This window comes from Labrus mixtus, chromosome 7 (assembly GCF_963584025.1).
Source record: "Labrus mixtus chromosome 7, fLabMix1.1, whole genome shotgun sequence".
In the NCBI taxonomy this organism is placed as follows: Eukaryota; Metazoa; Chordata; class Actinopteri; order Labriformes; family Labridae; genus Labrus; species Labrus mixtus.
The window spans coordinates 29,587,837-29,611,786 of record NC_083618.1 but is presented as its reverse complement, the minus strand read 5'-3'; the positions used below and the strand labels follow the sequence as shown (position 1 = coordinate 29,611,786).

The 23,950-nt window shown below is 40.8% G+C and overlaps 1 protein-coding gene across 2 annotated transcripts in view; it reads left to right on the top strand.

Moving 5' to 3' along the window:
• The window catches only part of cadpsa (Ca2+-dependent activator protein for secretion a), a 164,542-nt gene that overhangs the window by 87,177 nt on the left and 53,415 nt on the right, over positions 1–23,950 (top strand). For both annotated transcript variants that reach the window (XM_061041507.1, XM_061041508.1), the window contains exons 12-17: positions 3,019–3,155; positions 4,019–4,206; positions 10,580–10,681; positions 10,772–10,835; positions 11,975–12,098; positions 20,165–20,271. In XM_061041507.1, the coding sequence (XP_060897490.1) occupies positions 3,019–3,155; positions 4,019–4,206; positions 10,580–10,681; positions 10,772–10,835; positions 11,975–12,098; positions 20,165–20,271 (722 nt within the window). The remainder of the gene's footprint in view (positions 1–3,018; positions 3,156–4,018; positions 4,207–10,579; positions 10,682–10,771; positions 10,836–11,974; positions 12,099–20,164; positions 20,272–23,950) is intronic.

Below are 23,950 nucleotides of genomic sequence, written 5' to 3'. Positions count from 1 at the left end.
GGACTGTTTGAAAAGGTGGAGAAGGGGGATAATATGTCCTCTTTATAACAAATGGTTATTTCTCGTATTGCTTCAAAGTTTAAAAGTCTGGTATCATCACAGATAAAAATATGAAGTCCTGATCAAAGTGCTGCCAATAGTTAGAACAAAACTCTACAGACTGATGACTCGAAGATCTGGAAGTGAATGAAATTAATTATGAAGAAAAAGTTTAGTTGGTAGAGAACAATGATTCAAAGAGGAACGCACGAAGACCTCCACACCCAGTGACTGAAAAAGTGTTTCCTGATAGCGTTGGGGTAAGTGAATTTACTGAGCGAGCTGTTTTTGTCACAACCACTGGAGTCCCACTGAGTCCCAGCAGCTGGTAATTACCAAGTTAAAAGTGCCTGGCCATGAATAATACAGTGAGCTTGCTGCACAATTAAACCAAGCAGCAATCAGTCAATGTTACCAAATAGCTACTTGTCAGTTCACACCTGGATCGGTGCAATGAATAATATAACATCCCTTCACTGTCACCCGGGCCTCCCCTGAGCCAAATCGAAATAGACCGCATTAAAACATTGTGACAACAAAGACAAAATTAAGAGATTTGTTTTGCAGCGTCTCCGAGGTGAAACTGATTTTCACAGTTTTATGCTTCGGTGTTCCACGACACACGGTTTAACATATTTTAATGAAATAAAGCAAAATGAAAGTTAAATTTCTGTTTGAAAAAGTAAAAAAAACGAACAAGTTTTAGAAGAGTTTGAAACTATTTTAGAGATGTATTTTTTCTTTTAGGTATTTTTGTTGACAGATGTGAAGGCTGGCTCCAGTTACATTATCTGTAATAAAGAACATATATGAATGGATGGGCTCCTATAACTTCAACACAACAAGCACATGCTTATATAGAACTTGAATCAACTGCAAAACACTCAACATACCTCAGATAACTCATGCATGTCTATTTTTTGTTGTTATATTTTTAAGAATCTCAACATGCTGGGTTAGGTATGGAGAAAGTGGCTAGTCATGAGCTTGCTTTAACAGCCTGTTCAATCCTCTGTTACCCCCAAGCGACACCCTCAGTGTTGAAAAAATGAGCTGCAAATCCTGCAGTTCCTCGAGTGTCCACTAGAGGCCGTCTGCATACGCACCAGAAGTCACATACACACCCATTCAGAAAAGCCAGTTTTTACAGCAGAAATTAATATGTTTACTTCCTGGTAAAAAAAACAAAATAGGTCTGATTGGATCATGTCTGTATCGGCACACACTGAACGGGGGGTGAATTTTTTTTATAACTCGTCCGTTTTGAGTTTATGAAGGATATGAGTTATTCACAATATGGTGCATAGCTGACATGATTGACTGGTGGGCTGAAAGTTAGGCTGAGTAGATTTCTTCATTTTCAGGTAAACCGCTGGTCAGAGAGGTCAGGTGTCGGCTCATCAATAAGGGGTCTTCAAAAGTTTAGTTCCAGAGAGATCTCGATGTGTTTCATGGTCAGTCTATAAGAAAAAAAAAAAAATCATGCCATGTGCAGAATAGCCCCAAATGCTCGTGGCCATCAAACCGTTGACCAGCAGTGTGTCCGCTGCCTCCCGGACCCTCTCCTCTGGATCTATAAATGAATAGCAGCCATCAATCATTGTCAGGGCCATCCTTCCCCGGCCCAGACGGACGGAGGTGACTAATGTCACTGCATGTTACTGTCCAGCCCTCCCGCCTCCGCTCCCGCTCGCTTACATCAAACAGACCTGACAGGCCACCAGCTACAGACCAAAGGGGCACCGCAATGTCACCTTTTTAGAATTTTTTTTTTTTTTGGGGGGGGAGGAGGATTAGGGTAAGGGGGGACTTGTTGAGGGGACACAATCAGCTCCCAGCGTCATGCTCTTTGTTTTGCTCACTGATTGACAGCTGGGGTGCCTTCGCTGGGCAGTGAAGAGGAACGTTGGCTGACAAATCTCTCGATTGTTGTATTTCAGTATAACCTTCACTCACATCTGTGCCAGGTTTGGTCCTGACTGATGGGATGGACGTCCTCTTGTTTAGTTAGTTTTATTGAATCTATGACGAGTCGTGCAGTCATTGAGTTATCATTATAAAAAAGTTGTTCTGCAGCTTTAAATGTAACAGATGTAATTCACATGTTTTTGTATATTTGGGAAATTAAGACAGTTGGCTGTTCTGTGGAAGATACCACGTTTTTTCCCCCGCATATCCTCTTTACAAATATGTTCATCCGGGGGCGCAGACGGTCTAGTGGTTAGCTCGCACCCCATATATGGGGGCGGCCGGCCCAGGTTCAAATCCGACCTGTGGCTCCTTTCCCGCATGTCAATCCTCACACTCTCTCCTGCTCTATCCTCTGTCCTATCAAATAAAGACATCAAATATATCTTTAAGAAAGTGGGCATCAGAAGGCTTCTAGCGTACGGTAGGCAAACATATTGCATGATTCCAGAGCGTCTTTTTGACTCGCTGTCGCACCAACCCTTGTGAAACTGAATACACTGAGGTTAAATCTGAAATGGGATATGCCTTGAATGTGGGTTTCTTACCAAGGGGGGAGTCCACCTTTGCAGCATTCAGCAGTAAAATGCAGGTTTACACTTAGATCCTGATGTGTGTGTCTAGATATGACTGTATGATTAAGCATGACGCAGCATTTCAAAGAAGCCCTCTAGACGTCAGAACTAACCTTCAGACTGCAGACCACGCCTTAAAAAAACTGTCCTGAACTCCTCAACTTTACCCTCATGGACTGCCGATGATGGAGTCAGTGCTCGACACAACCTCACAGCTGATTGGCTTAAAAAGAAAAGATCTCTTGTTTAGAGTTGAAAAGAAGGTGTGTAGAGCATTGCTTTGTCGTCTGCACTTCATGAGATCATTTATGTTATTAACCTTTTTGTGAGAGTGTAACAGAACTCGTTTCTTCCATGGTCTGACGTGTGTCCTCTTGTTTCTTTCTTTCTCTCCGTCTGTCTTCTCATTGAACCGATTCCATGGATGTCTATACAGACGCCGATCGAGCCCAGAAGCACGGCATGGATGAATTTATTTCAGCCAACCCCTGTAACTTTGACCACGGCTCGCTGTTTGAGCTGGTGCAGCGGCTCACTCTGGACCACAGACTCAACGACTCGTACTCCTGCCTGGTGAGGGAAACACTTCACAATACAACCATCACTAAGTGACTGTTGAGACTGGCTGCAGAAGCCCTGGAAGTCACATACACACCCGTTCTAAAAAGCCACTTTGTACAGCAGAAATGAACATGAATTTGGTCTGAGTAGCTTGTGTCTTTATCGGTACCCGCTGTATGGTGGGGTTGTAACTCATCCTTTTTGAATGTATGAAGGATATGGCGCTGACCTAACTGACAGGCTGCCTCAGCTCCAGCTCTTTGCTTGTCATTAGGTTGACTTAATGTTAGGTTGAGACAGCATTTCAAATGGGTGATGTCACTAAGATAACGTCCATGTTTATATACAGTCCATGGTTTTAAATGATTCTGTGATGGCCACAGTCCTTTACCCCCCTCCATTAGTTGATTAAAAAAAAAACTAAATGTGGCTTTCAGATGCTTAACATGGTGCATGTCCTGCTAAAGAATAACTGGATATGGTAGCCAATACTTATTTGACACATGAAGCCACGTACAGTCATTCAGCAGGACACTTCAATTTTTTCTCAACTCCAACAAAACATGTGCAAAGATACATACAAAGTTTTATTGTAAGAAATGTGCAAATGGTCACTCAGTTTGAGCCCTGTCCACACTGAATTATTTTGGATTTATGACGGCCATGTTGTTTGTATATCACAGTTCTGAAGAGCTTTGTCCCGCCTTAAACACATATCATCCAGTTTTAAATTTAATGTATCAACATGTTCAAAATCCAAAGAGCAAATTTAACACCACAGTTTTTAATAAAATGTAAATTTTCCAGTCTTGTATTTGTAAGTGTGTTTTAAATACAGGAGTCACACAGCAGTGTCTTTCTTTTTCTTCTCACAGGGCTGGTTCAGTCCCGGTCAGGTGTTCGTCCTGGACGAGTACTGCGCTCGTTATGGCGTGCGAGGCTGCCACCGACATTTGTGTTACCTGAGTGATCTGCTGGAGAGGGCGGAGAACGGAGCCATGATCGACCCCACCCTGCTGCACTACAGCTTCGCCTTCTGTGCCTCTCACGTCCATGGAAACAGGTACCGATAAAACCTCTTCTTTTCCCTGTGTGCTTCATTTTCCCGACAGGTGAACACCCCCCCCGACTGACTGAAACCTAATTATCATTTTGGACATGTAGCAGGACAAGTGTTGACAAATGAACAGGCCGTTACACACATAAGACAAATTCTCCTCCCCTGTATCTTTTCTGTTCTTTCATGTTTTGCCTTTTTGCATGTTTATTATTTTCTCTTTGCATGCTCACGTTTCCTCTTTCTGTCGTCCTTTCTTTTCCCTGTGTAAACCTCTTTACCTTGTCGACTGTTACCTGAACCCTCCACACATCCACACCTAGCCAGCGCGTGTCCGAGTTGTTAAACTGGCCTGTAAACGCGGCCGAACTCGACCGAGCTTTGTTCCCCTGTGTCCCTGAACTTCCCGCGCAAACCTCTAGGAGAGAACTCAAAATCATTGAGTTCATGAAGAAAATTGACCCCAGGTCCCCCAATAGAAGGTAAGTCATTTTCACAGTCGGTGTTTTTGCAGAGTATAGCTGTTTTCACACATGCACTCAAAAAAAAAAATCTAATAAATTACAGGTCAGGCTGCCCTTTGAAATCTTCCGGAGTTGCTTATGCACACATGACCCTCACAGCCTGATTTTTTTCCTTATTGGAAAAAAGGGTCGGGGGGTCCAAGGAGGCAGGAAATTTTGTAAAAAAGACACTTCAGAAATCCAAGATGAGAATGAGACAGAGTCTGACACTATGATGACAGTTATCTCCCTTTATAACAATGCTTTGTGTAATTGAACGTATCCTAAGTATCTACAAACAAGTGGTAAAAAGCTGCTTGATTACATGCATGAAAATCGCACCAGTCGCCAGATATGAGCGTCATTACCCCCTCCCACCCGCTTGCGAATGGCAAGGCAAATTAATTTCTATAGCACATTTCAACAACAAGGCAATTCAAAGTGCTTCACACAAAACATCAAAAGCATCATGACAGAGGAAAGAAAAGAAACATTGAAATAGAAAATTAAAAAATCACTCAAATTATTAAATCTGAAAATATGTTCAAATGAAAATAATTAAAATGAAATTAATTTAAATAAAAAAATAAAAGTAAAGAAATTAAAAGAGTTAGAAAATATATAATAATTACAGGGCAGAGTAAAAGTTTAAAATCTTATTAAAGCTGTTTAATGAAAGGCAGCTGTAAACAGGTGAGTCTTCAACCTCGATTTAAAAGAGCTGAGAGTTTCAGCAGACCTGCAGTTTTCCGGGAGTTTGTTCCAGATATAAGGAGCATAGAAACTGAACGCTTTCTTCTCCGTGTTTGGTTCTGACTCTGGGGACGGAGAGCAGACCTGTCCCAGACGACCTGAGCGGGGAATTTTTCCTGGATATTTCCTGTTGTGTTCACACACGTCGGCTAATCCTAACTTCATAGGAAAAAGTCTGGGTATAGTTGGGGTGAAAATATGTCCGTTTGCGTTCACACATGCACCTCAGTTCCCCGAGCTATGGCAATTTCCCCCAATTTTTGTGCAAACACAATATTAGAGGAATATTTAGACCTCCTAAAGATTTATTGTTTGGGTTTTAAACTAAGAAAACTCTTCTGTGATACAAATTATTCTATTAAAACATCTTCCAAGCGAGTATTTTTTATTGACTCTGCCATCAAACGTACAGAGGTAGCGTGGTGTAATCCTTGTGGACTTGGGGGTAATTTACTGCAAGTTTTCAGTTTGAGACACAGGACTCACATGGACGTCATCATCCCTGAATGTACGCTGTAATCTGAGTTTCAATATTTACTCTTCTCTAATCTGCTGTGATGTCTGTCTGACATCAAATTTGTCAACATCAACATCAGCTGTCTGCAGATGAAGAGTAACAAAGATAGACGAGGGGGGCCCGGTCCGGCGCTGAGGGCAAAGGTCTGCTGCTAGAGGGCAGAGTCCTGCTCGGTTTATTAATAATACCCTTACAGGAAAAAAAAAAAAAAAAACCACACTTGTTAATTCACATCTTCTTGCAGGTTTTTTTGTGGTCTTGAAATCCAAAAATAATGCACCTCTGCTTGAGTGGATGTGTAGATATGCGGGGCTAACCGAGTCCTGCTCTGCCAGTCCAGCCGTGCCTGGAGGTCGAGGCATGACAGGTTGACAGGTTGTCATATGTGACGGCCGAATGTCTCCCCTACCAACGCTGCTGCTGCTGCTGCTGCGTGTGCCCCACTGCACACACCTCATCCAGACCCCCCCTCACCCAAACAAACACACACACACAAACACACAGTCACCCCTCCCCCACCCTGGCCTCCTAATAGCCTGCTGGCCTGGAGGTGTTGGTTGCACCAAGTTGGACTCGGTTGCCCAGTCGCCGGCTAAAGTGTCAGGATTTGACTTCTGTCCAGATAAATGTCGACTCCGTTTAGATCGACTTTTCGTTTGGAAGCAACTAAAAAAATAAAAAAATAAAATTAAGCCTTAATCTTTATTTAAACACAAGTGACGCTCAATCTTTAAAACCTTTGAAGGATTTTAAAGATTTTATAGATGAACCAACAGAGCCCTTGTTTCTGAGATATAATCACTTTCATTTATTGTTTTTTTTTAAACCCCTACTGGATTGAAAAAACAGTTTGATTGTTTAATGATTCATTACTAATACAGATACATAAAAACATCCATTAACACACATACAGGGCTGTGCATGCATGTGTGTTGTGGTCGAGTGGTTTTTGCATTTTCAACAGATTTATGGAATAAAAAGTGTTTTAGTTTTAATTTCTGGATTTAAGAAAGTAACTGTCCCGCTTAAATCATGCCTGATATGAAGGAGCAACTTACCGTGATTTTAATATTAATATTATGTATTTCAAATGTATCAAACAGTTTTGCAGTTATGGTATTTGGTTGGCATAAAATTACATAAAATGTGATACAGGAGGTTGGATCCCGACACTGAAGAGCACCCATGCAGCGCTCCAAACATCGGCTTTTTCACTGACGGAAAAAAACGTCTTTTAATTTTTTCATCTAAAGTTCTTTGATTACAAAATTATACTTTTATACTTTTTATTTTCTTTAAACAAACTGTCCAATCAAATCCAGTGTCTTTAGGAATTTCAGACTGGAAATTAGTCACATCCCTTAAACGATAAAATACAGTAATGAAACCATTTTAAAGCTAATTCTCTGCTGTCACTGATTAAATCTACACCTAATTTCATCCCTACACAGATTGATCGTGGACACATTATTGTACCAGTACAGACTTTTACTTTGAAAATCACAAATCAATATTAAAGCAATAAGTTAAAACTCAAAATGGACAGAATTTAAACAAAAGATCCCAGACAGAAGTAATCGAGCTTGATGCCCTGATGTGGTCTGCAGCGTGTTAAAAGACGATGTGAAGTGTGGCTGCCTCGGCGTCTGTCTCACACTGACGGCTCATTTGCTTGTTGTCGTCATCAAAGCTGTGAGGTCAGGAGGTCAGGCAAACATGAGGAAGCTGCCAAGAAATAACGTGCTGCTGGAAGAAGGGGGAAAAAAAGAGAGACCCTGCAGGACATAATTAGTGTGAAAATTTCCCTCTTTCATTTTCTATCTGATGTTAAAGGTGAGATGGATTTTTTTATAGTGTTGATTTGTCATTTTAAGTCTTGTGTAACGTCATATTGGGTCGATCTCATACTAAATTTGAATCTCCAGTTTGTCATTGGGAGGTTTAAGAGCACATCATACAGAGAATAATTCCTCTCCTTTCCAAAGCTTTGATGTTCAGAAACGATTTTCTGCTGAGGCCACACAATGTTCACACGAGAAAATTTTAGGATGCAAATGTATGTTACATTCATCCACACTTGCACAACAAATAAACGTGCATCCAAGTGATAGAGGGGGTCACAGCACCAGTGATGAGAAAGATCCAGCTGAATAAAGCCACAAATAAAGATCTGACAACGTATCCACAGCGCCACCAAAGAAGAGTGTTAAAGATCTCGCAGCATCAAACACTCAGGATAGAACAAACACAGACATGAGCACATTAAAAACACACTGCAAAACGCACCATGCTCATACATGAGGTGACATTTCCCACACACATGGAGGGCACTCATCACCAACACATTGAAATTTTAACAATTTGCAAACTACATCATCAACTCCTCAACAAAACGTGTCCATTAAAACCAGTGCCGTGCTCGGACCATGGGCTCAGTTCAGCCGTCATTTCTTAAAAATGAAGAACTACATGTAGATGACGGATGATGTTCATTTCTTTAACGGCGGTCCATGTGTGCAAACTTCTCTATGACCTTGCTGTTGAATTCCAGCAGTCCTTGGATGAGCACACGCTTCATCATGAGTGCTGTAACGTAAATTAATTACACATCAGTCCCTTGTTAGCTAAGGTAAAGCTACATGGTGCCCGCCCTTGCGCCAGTCAAATCAAACAACAGGCAGCCAGGCTCCAATTGCGATACACCTCAACACTGCAGCTGCAGGGTCAGCTCTGATGTGCCCCATCAAGCGGAAACAGACGAGCAGCATCAGGCACAAAGACACATTTTCAAACTACTGCACTTTTTTTCTAGTAAAGAAAGTCTGACCGTAGAAAGGCTCGTAAGAAGTGAAACGCTCTGTCGTTAAAATGGCCTGCTCAGAAAATATCATTTAAATACCATGCCCTCTTTTTGAGATATTAGTAGTTTACCACTACACAGTCGTCGTCTCCTCGATCTCAGCAGCAGACGCCTACAGGTGGCTACGACACGCTGACAGTGTCCGATCAAATGTTCATGAAAGAGCGAGGACGGTCTGAGTGAGATGATCTCTGATGTTAAGCAAATTGGTACAGCTCAGATTGTAACACAGCAGCACTCATGGAGCGGTGCAGCCAGGGAAACCCCTCCCACACACACACACACACACACACACACACACATACACACACACACACACACACACACACACACACACACACACACACACACACATGCAACTACACAGACAGTTTCTCAGTGTCTGCCGAAATGACATGTCAAAGGGTTGTGGGGGGGCGGGCGGGCGGGGGGGGGGGGGGGGAGGTGTCATGTCACCTGCTTCTCATCATGCTGTCATGGCCACCAGTCCAGCGCCTCTTCTGTCACATGCACTCTGCTCACACTCCACCCAGACTCCACCATGTCACAAACAATAAACACATCCAATACACACACGCTCACACACACGTACCTGATTTAAACGCTGGGATTGCTTGACTTAGATTTCAAATACTAACGCCAATATGATAAATAAGGAGACTCATGAGATTCTGTTTTTGGACTTCTTGTTTACATGATTAAATTTGGCACATCTACTATTCTAATACATTAAGTGTGTTTGTGTGTGTGTAAGTAAAGGACTGTATAAACCAGACACTACCATTGCAGTATAATGAGGTCCCGTCTTTGGGTTGAAATCGCTAAAAGATGCACGTCGCCTTTTGGCAAATTCTATTAAAAATATTAAAAACTCCACGAACCACACACCTGCAGTTTGCAGTAAAGGTTTCACAGACACAAGATCAGGACCAAGCGGTATTTTCCGAGCGTTGAAAAATGAAGCCAATGTGGAAGTGCAAAATCCTGCAGTTCCTCGAGTGTCCACTAGAGGCTGGCTGCAGAAGCACAGGAAGTCACATACACACCCATTCAAAAAAGCCTGTTTTTACAGCAGAAATTCTCATGTTTACTTCCTGGTACAAAAATCAAATAGGTCTGATTAGCACATGTTTCGATCGGCGCAAACTGTACGGTGGGTGAATTTTATGTCATGAGGCTTAAAACCCACCTTGTGTAAATCAGTGTACTTCTGAAAGTGGTCTTTTTCGATTCTCAGATTTTTTGAAATTTCCAAAATACAAAACAAAAAATGCCAACCACAATTTACATTTTTAGACACTTCAAATCCATTATTACCCCTTTACCTTTTCTGAAGATTATTTCCTTTTTAATATAGATGGAAATGGAAATAACAGGAGCAAAATGTACTGTTTCATACTGAAAGTTTTAGAAGTGACGCAAAATACAGCAACCGGTATTCCCAGGATAAAGTGCCTGTTGTTAGGTTGACTGAAAGTTAGGCTGAGACAGCATTTCCAACATGGAGGCCGCCATCGATTGGACTCCAAAGCCCCCTGCAGGAACAGACACTCAGGCTTTGCCCATTGATATTTACAGTCTTTGTTTAGGGCACAAGGATCATTTGGACAAATAATCGGTTGCAACAAGCCTTGAATTAGGCCAAGTTACAAGTTTGTCGGTTGCTGCTTTAAAGGGCTGCCCAGTTCTGACGCTCCAGCTTCTTTCCAGACTTTGAACTGTCTGTAAATGTAAACTATCTTTCAGGCCCGATGGCATCGGCACAGTTACTGTGGAGGAGAAGGAACGCTTCGATGAGATCAAGGAGAGGCTACGGGTACTTTTGGAAAACCAGATTACACACTTTAGGTAAGAACTGAAAAGACAACCATTTTTCTGATTTCACGTCCTAAACAGAAGTCTGTGGGTTTGAATTATTATGTCACGTTTCATCCACAGGTACTGCTTTCCATTTGGACGGCCAGAGGGGGCGCTGAAAGCAACTCTGTCCTTGCTCGAAAGAGTAAGACATTTTAACTGTTTCACAGATGGGTTTGAGTTTTTTTAATGCCTTCAACATAATGAGAAGACATGGCTTTGGGTTGTCCACCCATCTGTCCGTTTGGCCCAACCTCATACTTCTTGAACACAGTACTTTGTCCCTTCTGTAAAGGATTACAGACTCCACTTCTGTATTCTTTAAAGTATTTTTGGGGCGCTGATGGCTTTGTGGTCAGGTACCAAGCCATATAAGGAGGCTGGAGTCCTCTACCGTCAAACTGTCAATCATCTGCGTACACTGACTGATGGTAACTGCAAATTCACAACTTAAAGAGGACATATTATCCCCCTTCTCCACCTTTTCAAACAGTCTCCTGTGGTCTAAATGAAACATCTGTGCTGTGCTTTGGTCAAAATATAACATGAATCAAGCACCAGAGGAGGTTTGTGACCCTGTATAAACCAGCTCTCTAAGAAAGCTCCGTTTTGGTGTGTGTGTCTCTTTAAATGTAATGAGCTGAGTTTTCCAGGTAGACATCACTCCTTCGATAGCAAGACTAAAAATGGTGGACCTGTGCAAAAGCTTTGTTCTAGGCTGGGGGTGGAGTCCATGGGTGGAGATACCAGGGGAGGGGAAGGGATTTTTTTTTACCAGAATCCCACTGTGACATCACAAGGAGAGCACATTTGAAACAGAGCATTTTTCTCTGTGTTGTAAGACTTATGCAGACCACAAACAAAGGACTGGATGGGTTTATTTCACATTTTGTGGGTCAGTAGACTCTCAGGTTACCCAGATAGATGTTTAAAAACACTGTACAAGTGGATCTTTCATAATATGTCTCCTTTAATCAGTGGAGGCATACAACGGCAAGGTGGTGCCTCTAGTTTACTTCTGACACATATTATCTAAGAAACAGCTGGGCTCTGTTTAACAATGTGTACGGTTAGTGGCCAACTTTCACTGAACATAAGTGCCATTATTGGTTGGACTACTTCCTGCTGACTCAGGCCTCGTAATAGTTAATACTGTGATGTCAGGGACAACGATTGTTGGAACTATTTTCCGATTTTTCCTGATATGTTTAGCATCTTTCCATCCTTTAAAAGCAAGATTAAAAATGCAAGCTGTTTTCAATATTGTTTTTTTCCCCTTTCCAGGTTCTGATGAACGATATCGTCACACCCGTTCCACAAGATGAAGTGAAGACTGTTATCCGTAAGTGTCTGGAGCAGGCGGCTCTGGTCAACTACCAACGCCTGTCAGAGTACGCCAAACTGGAAGGTAAGGCTTTTCCCATTACTGTTTATATTTGTGAAAGTACTGCTGAAGTTGAAAGACAACTTTATGTGACGGTGATGACAACAACAAAGAGTTTTCTGTTCTAACAGGGTTCAGATATTTGTGATTATCAATGCAGCGTACAGAGGAACTCAAATGGTAAAAATGAAAGATGAGTTCATTGGAAAGTTTGTTGAAATATAAAGCGAGATATTAAAGTAGTGTATGAGATCTATTTGATGAACTCATGATTTGGTTAAATAACAGTGTCGTTCTGATGCATCGTTTAAGACTCAACGTTTGTTTAAAGGTGTGTAGACGTCTTTGTTTCCAACTGTCCAATGAGCTGTTGGAAAACCGTCTTTATAAATCTACTGGAGTTTCCAGTTTTCTGCTTTGGTACTTACTCAAAGTTGAAACTGTACAGTTACTACAGTTACATGTGGTCACTAAGAATATTTATGGTTTGTTCAGACCAAAAGAAAGCAAACATTACTGAAAGTTTTTGGTTATGTTTGACCAAAATGTAATTTGTTTATTGCTGTCGGTTTAAATTAAACCGAGACACCAACCCTCACTTTCCTCTGTCTCTGGCCAAAAGTCACCCATTGTCTACAATCTGATCTAATGTGGCTGAATGAGCCCAACAATAGGACACATTTTTTTTATAAAACCTAGAAAATAATTTAGATTTGTACAAATATTTAAAACAAAGTCCAGGTTAACCGACCCTGATGAAATCTCAGAACATCAGGAACACTTCATTAACAATTTGGATTCACAGCTTCCTAAGACTTTGTCCATTATGAGTCTTGGAGAATAATTGGTTTTAATTCGGTCTGAACACACCAAAAGAAAGCTTTTCCATTTATGTTGATTATTATTCTCACATTTTGACTTTCACATGAACAAAAAAACTACGCTCTAACTTCTCTTTCTCGCAGCAGAAGAAAACTTTTCTACCCTTTGTTCAGAATGTACTTGATGACCTGAGAGTCGTTTTGAGCGATACATGTTGTATTTCTCTTTTCTCACGTTCTGCATTTACGAGCATCAAATGAACGGGAAGTAAAAATGCATTCAATTCAGTCTTTTACGCTGACTTCTTCCAGCACGCCTCAGCTCCTTTATCAGCTGAAGTGATGCCCCTTCCTTTTCCCCTGATCTTACCTTTCTCTCTCCTGCTCTCGGATTATTTCCATGTCACTTCTTTATTTTCTTTGTCTATTGGCTTTGCTGTTTGTTTGGAAACAGGAATGCTAATACACAAGACTCAACGGGACTTCTCAGTGTCCAGTTGGTTGTTTTTTTCACGTTGCATGGTCTTAAGTTTTCTTTAGTAGGCATCATAGATGTTTAGCAGGTTTCAAAAACGTCTTATCCAAAATGGAGTCACAACAGTGGCTGTATCTGTTAACTACTAAAGAGTTATTTTGTTTTTGTTGAAATCAATGAGCTAATTTCAATCTACCTTCCACTTTAACTTCAGTATATGAGACATTCAGGACGCATGCTTATTTGCTGTTTGAGGAGGAGTGAGATGAAACAACAAGTTATCATTTAAGACGTAAGAACAGAATATGTTCTTTAATTGATGAGACTTAGCTCTAATATAGAAAACTCCTTATGACATATCTTACTCACTTTAAAACAGCAAACAAGCAAATCTCCCAAAATGTTGTTAATCATTTAGATTTGAAAAAAGATGTCTGTAAAGAAACCATCGCTTGCCTGAAGACACTAAGGCATAATGAACCTTAGTTTCTCAGCTGTGATGTTTGATTCTCCCCTAACCCCTCCTGTCCTTCATACTGGTGGTGTGCTTCTCGATCTCCTTTAAAAACCAACACTGATATGTAAGAATCAACTTCTGTTTGGGAGAACGAATGGTTAATCCAAAGTAGACAGCCCAGGAACAGCTACAGCTGTGATGCTCCCCTGACTCTAAGGAACCTGACACACCAAGCAGACGGCAAAGAGCTAATGGCAACAAAGGCGCCTTTGTCCTGGCCAAAAAGTTGCACTTGAACACACCGCAAAGACTACAGCCGACGGCCAACCACCCAAACGTTCTGCTCATGCGTGAGATGAAATACCTCTCAATGCCATCAGGCGGCGGTAGTCCGTTGTTATGATACGAGAAGACCGTTTTCACACCGCTGTCGCCCACCACTCGTATTATAGGTCGTCTACTGATGGAGAATAATGTCTGATAAAAAGTAGAAAATGGCGCTGGCGTTGTCAGCTCTTGGTCTTTTAGTGGAAAAAGAAAAGAAGAGGCGGAGGAGACGAATAAGGAGAAACCGCACTAATGGGTGAAAGCATGGAGACTACAGCAGCATGCTCAAGGAGCTTTACTGAACCTGAGAGGAGAGCTGGAGAGAAATGAAACCTCCAAACAGCCAATCAGAGGGATACCCTCTTAACAACCGCGCAGACAGACGGCGACTCAACATGTCGAATCGTCCGGAAAGATGGCCAACGGGTAGCGACAGAGCTGGAAAAAACGCAAAAAACTATGGCGACAATCGCTCCGACGATCTCCTTGGTGTGTCAGGGCCTTTACACTCTGAGGCTACCTGGTGTGTTGTGTTGGTGACTTTGGCTTCTCATTAGCCCTCATCATTCAGACTGCCGTTTCATGAAGCGATATTTACGCCCCTGTGACGTAATGGAGGGATCTAGTAATCCTATTTCTGTACCGTCTTCAGAGGTAGTAACAGAGGCGTTGCAGAGGCAAGACGGTCTAGCGGACCCAGAGGGGGAGCGCAGCGCTATGTGCGTGTGTGTGCGTGTGTGCATGTCTGACTTTGTGTGTATGTGAAGCTCCCGCTGTTCTGTTCTGTCCTGGGCTTCCGCAACGCCGGAACGCAATGTGAATTCACAGACTGGGACAAAAATGTCACGCCATCGCGGAATCAGTGTGGATGTACAAAGGCGTGATGACGGCTGAGCTTAATGCGGCACTTTTGCTAGGGGGGAAAAAGCAGTGTGAAAAGGGCTAATGAAAATCCTTAACATGAGACAGTTAATGTCATCCAACTCACATTTGAGGATTTAATGCAGTTTTAGGACATGCTTGTAAAATCCTTAAAGGTCACATATTATACAAAATCCACTTTACCAATTGTTTCTAACACTAATATGTGTCTCTAGTCTGTCTACAAACCCCCCAATGATGAGACCAAGTCCATCCTCTCCGTCTTTTGCCTGCTCCACTTTTCAGAAAATGTGTGCTCAAACAGGCCTGTTTGGAGATTTTCCCTTCATGACATCACAACGGGCAGTAGCCCCTCCCCCAGGTGGGTGACACTCCCACAGCTAGGTGTTTGTTCTGCCCTCTGAGTCTGCCTTCTCACCGTAAACAATAGCACACGGAGCGAGAAAGCACCGAGTACACCCAAGCCCTTCCAGAGAGGGGGGCGTGGTCAGATACAGCTCATTTACATATTTAAAGGTACAGACACAGAAACAGCCTGTTCTGAGCAGGGCTGAAATAGAGGGGTTTATAGATATGATCAAATACAGGATCAGAGTGGATTTAGAACAAGAAACTTCACACACGTTTTAGAGAGACTCATTTAAACTGGATGAAGAGGAGGAGGATATGTGACCTTTAAGGTGTTTTGTGATGCATTTGTAAGCCTTTAAAGCTCTTGTGAGGAGATCTTATTAGTCATTATTAAGCGCTTACTCGTACCTTATTCTACATGATCATGTTCTATAGCTAATAGGTCATTTATTAAGAGTTGGCCCTCAATAACTTCTGCTTACTGCTTACTGATAGTAAGTTAGGAAGTTGTTGAACATGAATAATGATCTTATTTGCATTGCTTAGTATGGTAGAAGTAAGCAAAGCATATTAAGATTTTTAGATTCAACACTTTAAACATCAATGGCATGAAGTTTGTGAGAATTTTAAATAGAGGCATATAGAGGCATGGGCCCCTGAAAACCTCCTCTGGACAAACCTGTAGCGACCTTTGTGCTCGTCCCCTCTGACCCTGCGCCTCTCGCATGCCTCGGTATCCCCCCCTCTTTCTCTGTAGGGAAAAAGAGAGAGATGTATGAGCACCCGGTCTTCTGCTTGGCATCTCAAGTGATGGATTTAACCATTCGTGAGTACCTTCCTCTTCCCCCAGCAACATCCTCCTTCACCTTTTGCATCCCTTTTTCTTTCTTTCTTATTGTTCTCTTCCAACCAGTGTCGAACCACAACAAGCCAACTCTCACTTTTTTTTTGGTTTCGGTTTTGTTTGTCTCTGTTTGTATCCGTTGTCTCAGTCTCTTCCAGACGCTCAGTACTTGATACAGCTTCTTATTTTCTGTCCTGCCCAAAACCACCTGTCCTTTTGTCTGTTTGCGACTTGAATGCATTTTTACTTTGCTTGTGTGTAAATCCTGTTGAGTGTTTAAGATCACGGCACATTTAAACAGGAACCAGCTTTTCATCCTGCAGTGATTTGAAGGGAATCTTATTGAGCTGAAACATTTTTGGATCTGTAGGATAAGAGGTGCTGTCCCAGGAAAATGTCTCTGTCTTTGATTGACGCCTCCTGCTGGTCGTTTTTACATTTTAGCAGGTTCTCAAACGATTTTAGATTTGTTTCCTGTCGGATTTCAGGTCAAAGTGAAGATACTTCGTTTACTAGCTTCCTAAACCGTCTCCTTCATATGCTGCAGATATTTGTTCAATGTGTTTTAAAGTCAATCTAACCTTTTGTCTTTATTTCTGATTCCTGCCTTCCGTCACCTCTGCTATACCTATACTTTCTGTATTTAACGATCTCTTCTTTCTCACCCTTTACCTGACACTTTCCCACCTCTTGTCTACCTTCTTTCCATCCTCGCACCTTTCTGTTGTCTTTTTTTTTTTTTTTATGTGACTGTTACTTAGAGGAGAAAGCTCAGAAAAAACAGAAGGATCCAGGTGACGTTGTACTGTATGTCTGAACCTTTCCTGTTAGATCATTCCTGACCAGAATACACCAAGTCTACTTTTAAATCATACCACCATAGACCCTGTCACAACCTTCCTGTTACCTGTGCATCACTCGTCAAAACCTTAAAGCACATGCTTCAGGAACGTTGTGAAACCCCCCCCCTTCCCCACATTGTGGTGTTTTTCACTGCTTTTGAATGCTCCAAATGGAGAACGAGAAGTAAGAATTGACACCAATTGAAAATGTTTGGTGGAGACTTTTGGATGACTTTAATGAAGTGCAACACTCATGGTAATATAAATATATCCATGCTCTACAAGCATTCACAGCAGGGGATGCTGTTACGCTGACAGAACATGACAGGACAGCAGGAATGAGTTGGTTATTGACAAATGGAGAGAGCAGTTGTGGAGCTGATTCACACATTGTCAGTGAAAATCTCTTCTGTTGACAAGTTCCCAGAGAAAGCAAAAAGAGTACGAGCATAGCATTGTATAGTATAGTATAACAAAGTACAGTACAGCACAGCATAGCATAGCATAGTTTAATTTAATTGAATTTAATATAATATAATATAATGTAATATAATATAATATAATATAATATAATATAATATGATATAATATAATATAATATAATATAATATAATATAATTTAGCATAGCATAGCTTAATTTAATTTAATTTAATATAATATAATATAATATAATATAATATAATTTAGCATAGCATAGCTTAATTTAATTTAATTTAATTTAATTTAATATAATATAGCATAGCATAGCTTAATTTAATTTAATTTAATTTAATTTAATTTAATTTATTTAATTTAATATAATATAATACAGCGTAGCATAGCATAGCATGACATGGTATAGTATATTATAGTATAGTATATAGCATGGTATTGTGTAGCACAGCATGGCATGGCATGGCATAGTATAGCATAGCAGAGCATGATATAGTTTATAGTTTAATATAGTGCAGCATGGCATGGAATAGTACAGTACAATGCAGCATAGCATAGCATAGTTCAATATAGCATGGTATACTGAAGTATTGTGAAGTATAATTGTGTATGGCTTAGTATTGTATATAGGATAGCATAGTAAAGTTTGATATAGTACTGTATAGCAGTATAGCATGGCATTGTATAGTTTATTTGTATGGTATGTATCATAGCTTAGCATAGCATAGTATAGTATAATGTTGTGAAGTATATTATAGTGGAAACCTACGATCATATAGCATAGTTACATCATTTAGTAAGTTGTTTTAAGTATATTATAGTTGCAGCATATTATGGGAAATACGAGTTTTGTAGAGTTTGAGGAGATTTGCCACTTAAAAAAACAAAGATATTTTATTCACAAGAACTAAGACTTCATAACAACATCTACCAACTTTTATCCAAAGTGAGGACTGGACTTGGCAACAGATGAGACGATACGTGGTCGGAGAAGAACGCCACACTTCCAGCTTGTCAAAAATATCACAGTTTATCATGAAGTCAACGATCTCTGTGAAGCATTTAATTGGACTTACTCAGGCTGCCCCATGTCAGGCTGTGAAGTTAGATCTGACAACTCTTAAGTCTAACATGGACATTTTAAAAGTTAAATCAATTTTTATGTTAGAAAACTTTTCTTTCAACTCCAACACTTTTCTTCCAAACTTCAGCTAAATAGTTTTTACTGAAAAGACACTTTTATATCCAAACAATCCCCCTTTGAACCAGGACAGAAGTCCCTTTCTGTAGAGGATTTTGGCCCTGTTAGCATGACTGAACCTCCAGCAGGCGAGCACTCATCACTCTGCTGTGTTGTCCACAACATCACTGAGCCAGAGAGCTCTGACAGTATTTTTACTGAAAACAGACATGACTCTGATACAGACAGCTCAGCCTATTTGGATTCTTATCCACAAGAACGATGGTGCTGTTCTCAGAGTGAGGAAGCATAAATCAAACCAACACACACACACATACACACACATTTTTTGTTCTTTTCGAAACACGTGCTGGCCCTTTATTTCAGTACCTTTTCATGACTTGAATCTTTGAACTCCTCAAAAAAGTTTAGCTGCAGGAGCTGGGTACGAACCCCTGACCTTTCGGTTGAGAACCGACCGACTCTCCCAATGAGCCACAGCCGCCCCAAGCAATAACAAAACTATTCTACATTAACGCAGGGGAAGCAAATGTCACCAGGCTTCTTTCTTCAACTAACCAGGAAGTAAACACAATCTATGGCTAAGGATTTGAATTATTGGTGTGGATATATCTTCAAATTGCATTCACCTCAGACTACTATACAGGTAGAGAAAGCTGCAGCTTACCACCCCAAGCAATCGAACTGCACGCTGGATAATGTGGATATATTGACACAACATAACCACCACATTACTGCATGATGGATGTTCAATGTACATGCTGTTTTACATCCCTCATCATGTCTATGTGTTCTCTATAAGACGGTTATGTCTGAACCATTCACTTCATACGCAGACATAACTACTTCCAGTGCACTCATTGGGAAAGTGTTGATTCTAAAACTTCTTGAACAACACATAGTTAACCTTGAGTTTATGGTATAATTAGCGCTGGGTACAACAAATGCTAGATGTTAAAGTTAGACATGATTGGGTTTAAAATCTGACCTTTATTGACAATTTTTCAAAATATACTTTAAATATTATCCAGTCTTTTGTCCGACAGTTTTAATATCTGATAATAATAATTCAAAACATTCAAAAGCATAACAATATCTGATTCCCTGCCCTAATTATAACAACAAGTGGATATTTCTTGCTTGTATTTTTAAAATGACCATGACACTGTCCCAGTGGTTTAGGCTGAGGCTATAGACTGGACTAAGGATCTCTTTTGAGGCAACAGCTTTACCTACACTTTGTGAGTGACTTAACCCAGTGTTTTGGAGTAAGAAGAGTTACATGCATGTTTTTTTTTTCATATATACAATCTAAATACAGTATCAAAGAATACACACTTTTCTTTGTCAGGGCAGGGCTGTTGTAATAGACTTTTGGTTGCATGAACATTGTTTTTGTTTGGATACTGATCAGGCTCAGGGGCTACCCTAACTGAATGTTGACTTTTGTGCTGCAGAGAATGTAGGACGGTTAGTAACCCCTGCAAAAAAACTGGAGGACACCATTCGCCTGGCCGAGCTGGTGATTGAGGTGCTTCAACAGAATGAGGAACATCACGCTGAGGTGAGTGTGCTGGCATCCTCACGTTCAACTGTGCTGACACATCCACAGGCCGATTTCAACTACCGATACAACATCCCAATGACTCTCTGCGTACGACTCTAACGTCATTACTAGACATTGTCAGACATTTACCTTATTGTTTTCTTGTGCCGTTGAAGTCAGGAGACGTAGGGTTAAAAGTGCAAAAGTCTTCTTGGATATGGCAGTCAAGGGTGACACGTGTCAAACAAACACACAACTCTTATATCAGAAAAATCGGGGCTACATTCCTGTGTAAAATGAAGAGTCAGTTATGTCTTCTTTTTGAGTTTCAATAGGGAAGTTAGTAATGTCTGATAGTGTTGGTTAGTTATGTGACATTCATTAGCTACCCAAGTAATGGGTACGGAAACCATGATCTATTTCCTTAAACAAATTTGGTAAATTTTGGCTGCAAATGAAGTTCAATTGAATTAGTTTGATAGCATTGAGGCTTCATGGTTCCTCAAAACCTAAAGCAAACAGTTTTTCAAAGGCTGGAGATATACTTACTTTTTAACCTTGCAGTTGAGTACACAACCGGCTGCGTCATGAACATAAGTGTTCACATACTTGGCTATATACTACACGTGTTACTGAGGATAACTCTACTGGGCAGAGAAGTATTTACCAATGACCAGAAGTACAGGATGTGAACAGCAACATGACAGGGAGGTTACTGTTGTTAATTCTTGCATCAAAGTTTAAAAAAATGACACCAACGTCAGTGGTATGTATGGCCCAAGCCCATTGGAAAGATGGCCAGTTTTGAAGGTTTCAGTGGCTACTTTGATACGCCTGTTTGTTGCTGTGTATTGGTAATGACACATCCTAAAGATGTGGATAATCGGTCTGTCAGCACGTCTTTCTGCCATTGTTGTCCTTGCTGCTGTGTTAACTTGGTCACATCCCCTCTGCTTCTACACTGCCCCTACTGTTCATTTGCAGACTTCCTATTGCGACCAACTAGCATTCATTTATGAAGACAGCCATCATGCCAACGCATAGTGAAAAGCAAGTACATCACCAGCCTAAAACTTCTTCAAATCTATGGATTTAAGCAAAAACCATGCATGACATTTGTTAACTGTGTGAAAGCGATGTAGGAGGTGAACTGACAAGTCTATAAGAAGTTCTCTTCACCGGTGTGTGAGCTGTAATGAGAGCCTCAAGCTGCATTTTTGCTACATTTCTACCTAGCTGGAAACCAGTGTAGATATGCCCAACTCTATTAAGAGTGGAGTATGCTTTCAGCCATAGGGAGTGTTTTCAGATGATGTTTCCCTACTTGCTAGATCAGTTTTTATCAGACACAGAGTTTGGTGTATATTCCAAGATATTGATTGGCAGCAGGGATCTCCCTCCTAGACTGTCCATTGATTATGTTTACCTTGGTCTTTGTATAGTTTTTAAAACCATCAGAATACCAACAGGGGAGCTGCAGATCTCTAGTTACAGATGATAAATTGTGCAAGGTATTTTATATTCCTCTTGATTGGGGGTCTCGGTGTTCTGTGTTTGTTCATATTTGAAATGGTGACTACAAAGTCACTCACTCGTGACTGCATGCTACCTTGAATCATCATACTGCATCTTATCTGCACAGCGGGCCATGTCTGATGCAAAGTACACAATCTGATGTGTAGGTATAGGAGCAATGGGGTTATCAAAAATCCTACTGAGTCATGAGAACATGCAATATTAAAACAGCATGGGGAGATAAAATGCACACATGAAGAAAAGAAAAAGAGAAACTGGAAGGTTTGTTTTGATTTGAAGATTTAGTCCAATCAAATCTCTCTACCCCTTTTTACTTGAGTGCTGTGCTATTTACATGCAACATTTTCACTTGGCAGCCATTTTCCTTGGATCTCAGACTTCCAAGTGTACTGTGTGTAACGGTATCAAACAGTAGTGTTAGCCAGTAATGGGTTATCAAATATGCTGTTCACCTTGCAATGTGACCACATATCCCTCTTGGTTTTCACAATAGCTTTTTCACATATGCACTCCTGAACATTTCTAGAAAATTTCAGACAGACTCCCGCTGAAATCCACTTGAGTTTATTGTTCACACATGCACCTCACAGCGGGAGACTATCCTCGTCAGACAGGGGGGGGGGGCATCTAAGGACGTGAGCCATTGCATAAAAAGGATGAGGAGGAAGCGGGTCCGACGCTATATTGAGAATGTATTTGCCTTTAAATCACTGCTACATGTAGTTTGACACATTCAAAAGATCAGCAAAAGTCTTGACAAGAAAATACTGTTCGCATGCATACAGTCTATGGTTGTGCTCCTGTCACAGGATGTTAACGCCACAACCCCGTCCCACTCGCTCAAGGTGAATTTCCTGAATATTGTACTTGCTACGTTCTCACATCAGCTTACTCCGTCTTGATGTTCACACAGGCTCACACTGAAAAATTCAGGAAGTTTTCAGGAGTTTTGTGTGAAAGCACCAAATTATTATCTTTCCAGTCACTGACCAATCATGAAGCGGTGAAAATTACAACACATTTGTCAGATCCCAATTTATACAACTTGTAGCACAGCAGTACAACATTAAATAACATTTGAGTTTCCGACTGAGCTTGAAGTCTGAGGATAATGGCCACTGAGTGAAAATGGAATATTATTGTAAATCAAATGTTCGGGCCACTTCCTTTAAACTAAAACTGACTTATTTTCTCTCTGCTTTGTATTTCAATGATTGATTTGGTTGGCGGGGAAATGTTTGAACAGGGAAAAGAGGTATGTGATTGTCTTAATGCCATATGCCCCATCTCCTACCCTAACCCTATTTACAGTCCTGTGCATGCACTTAATGACCCTGCTGGTGTTGCAGAGGATCATTAATGTCCCCCATATCAACAATGACCCAGAACCCCTTTCAGCTTGTGGTCACTGCTAATCAAGTGCTTGTGTGGCAGCGCTTGTTAGCTTCTAAGCTAGCAAGCGTTTTGCTTGAAGAGACGAGACAAGCACTTAGGCAGTGTTTTATTACTCGACATTATCACACTGACAAAACAAAGTGCAGAGTTGGAGGTTTGAATTCTGATGTGTTTAACTTCACAACCCTGTACTTTGTTTTTTAGAAGTCCAAAATCATCCTTGGAAACACTTTGGTGTTTTCCTGTGTCCAGCCATGTGTCCAGCCATGTGTCATTGGTTCTATACAGTCCTGTAAGAAAACTTAGGAAGGTGCTGTGCCGCCTTTCCTTCCCTTAAAATAACAATCCTCTCCATTGGATCCCTCAGAAAATACACAATGGAGGAAATGCAAGGCATGCTCTGTTTGATCACAGGTAACATCAGTCCCCATGCATTTTACTGAAATGCATCTCACTGCTGTTCCAATAGTGTGAGCACATTGGTGCATGATCAACGTCAGACCCTAACCCTGGAAACAAAAATGGATATTTTATTTTTTTTATAATGTAAGCTGAAAACACATTCAAGATTCTCAAAATCAATGTAATGATCTTTCTTTTTTATATCCTTGTTGCTCTAATGCTGGTTAAAGCTAATCATATTTACCAGCAACTTTTTGTGACACGCATGCGATCATCGATTTCTACTCGAAGACTTTTATGTGGATTAAAACATTAAATTCTTCAAAGTCATCCACTGCAAAAGGAGCAGCAAAACTTGCAAAAT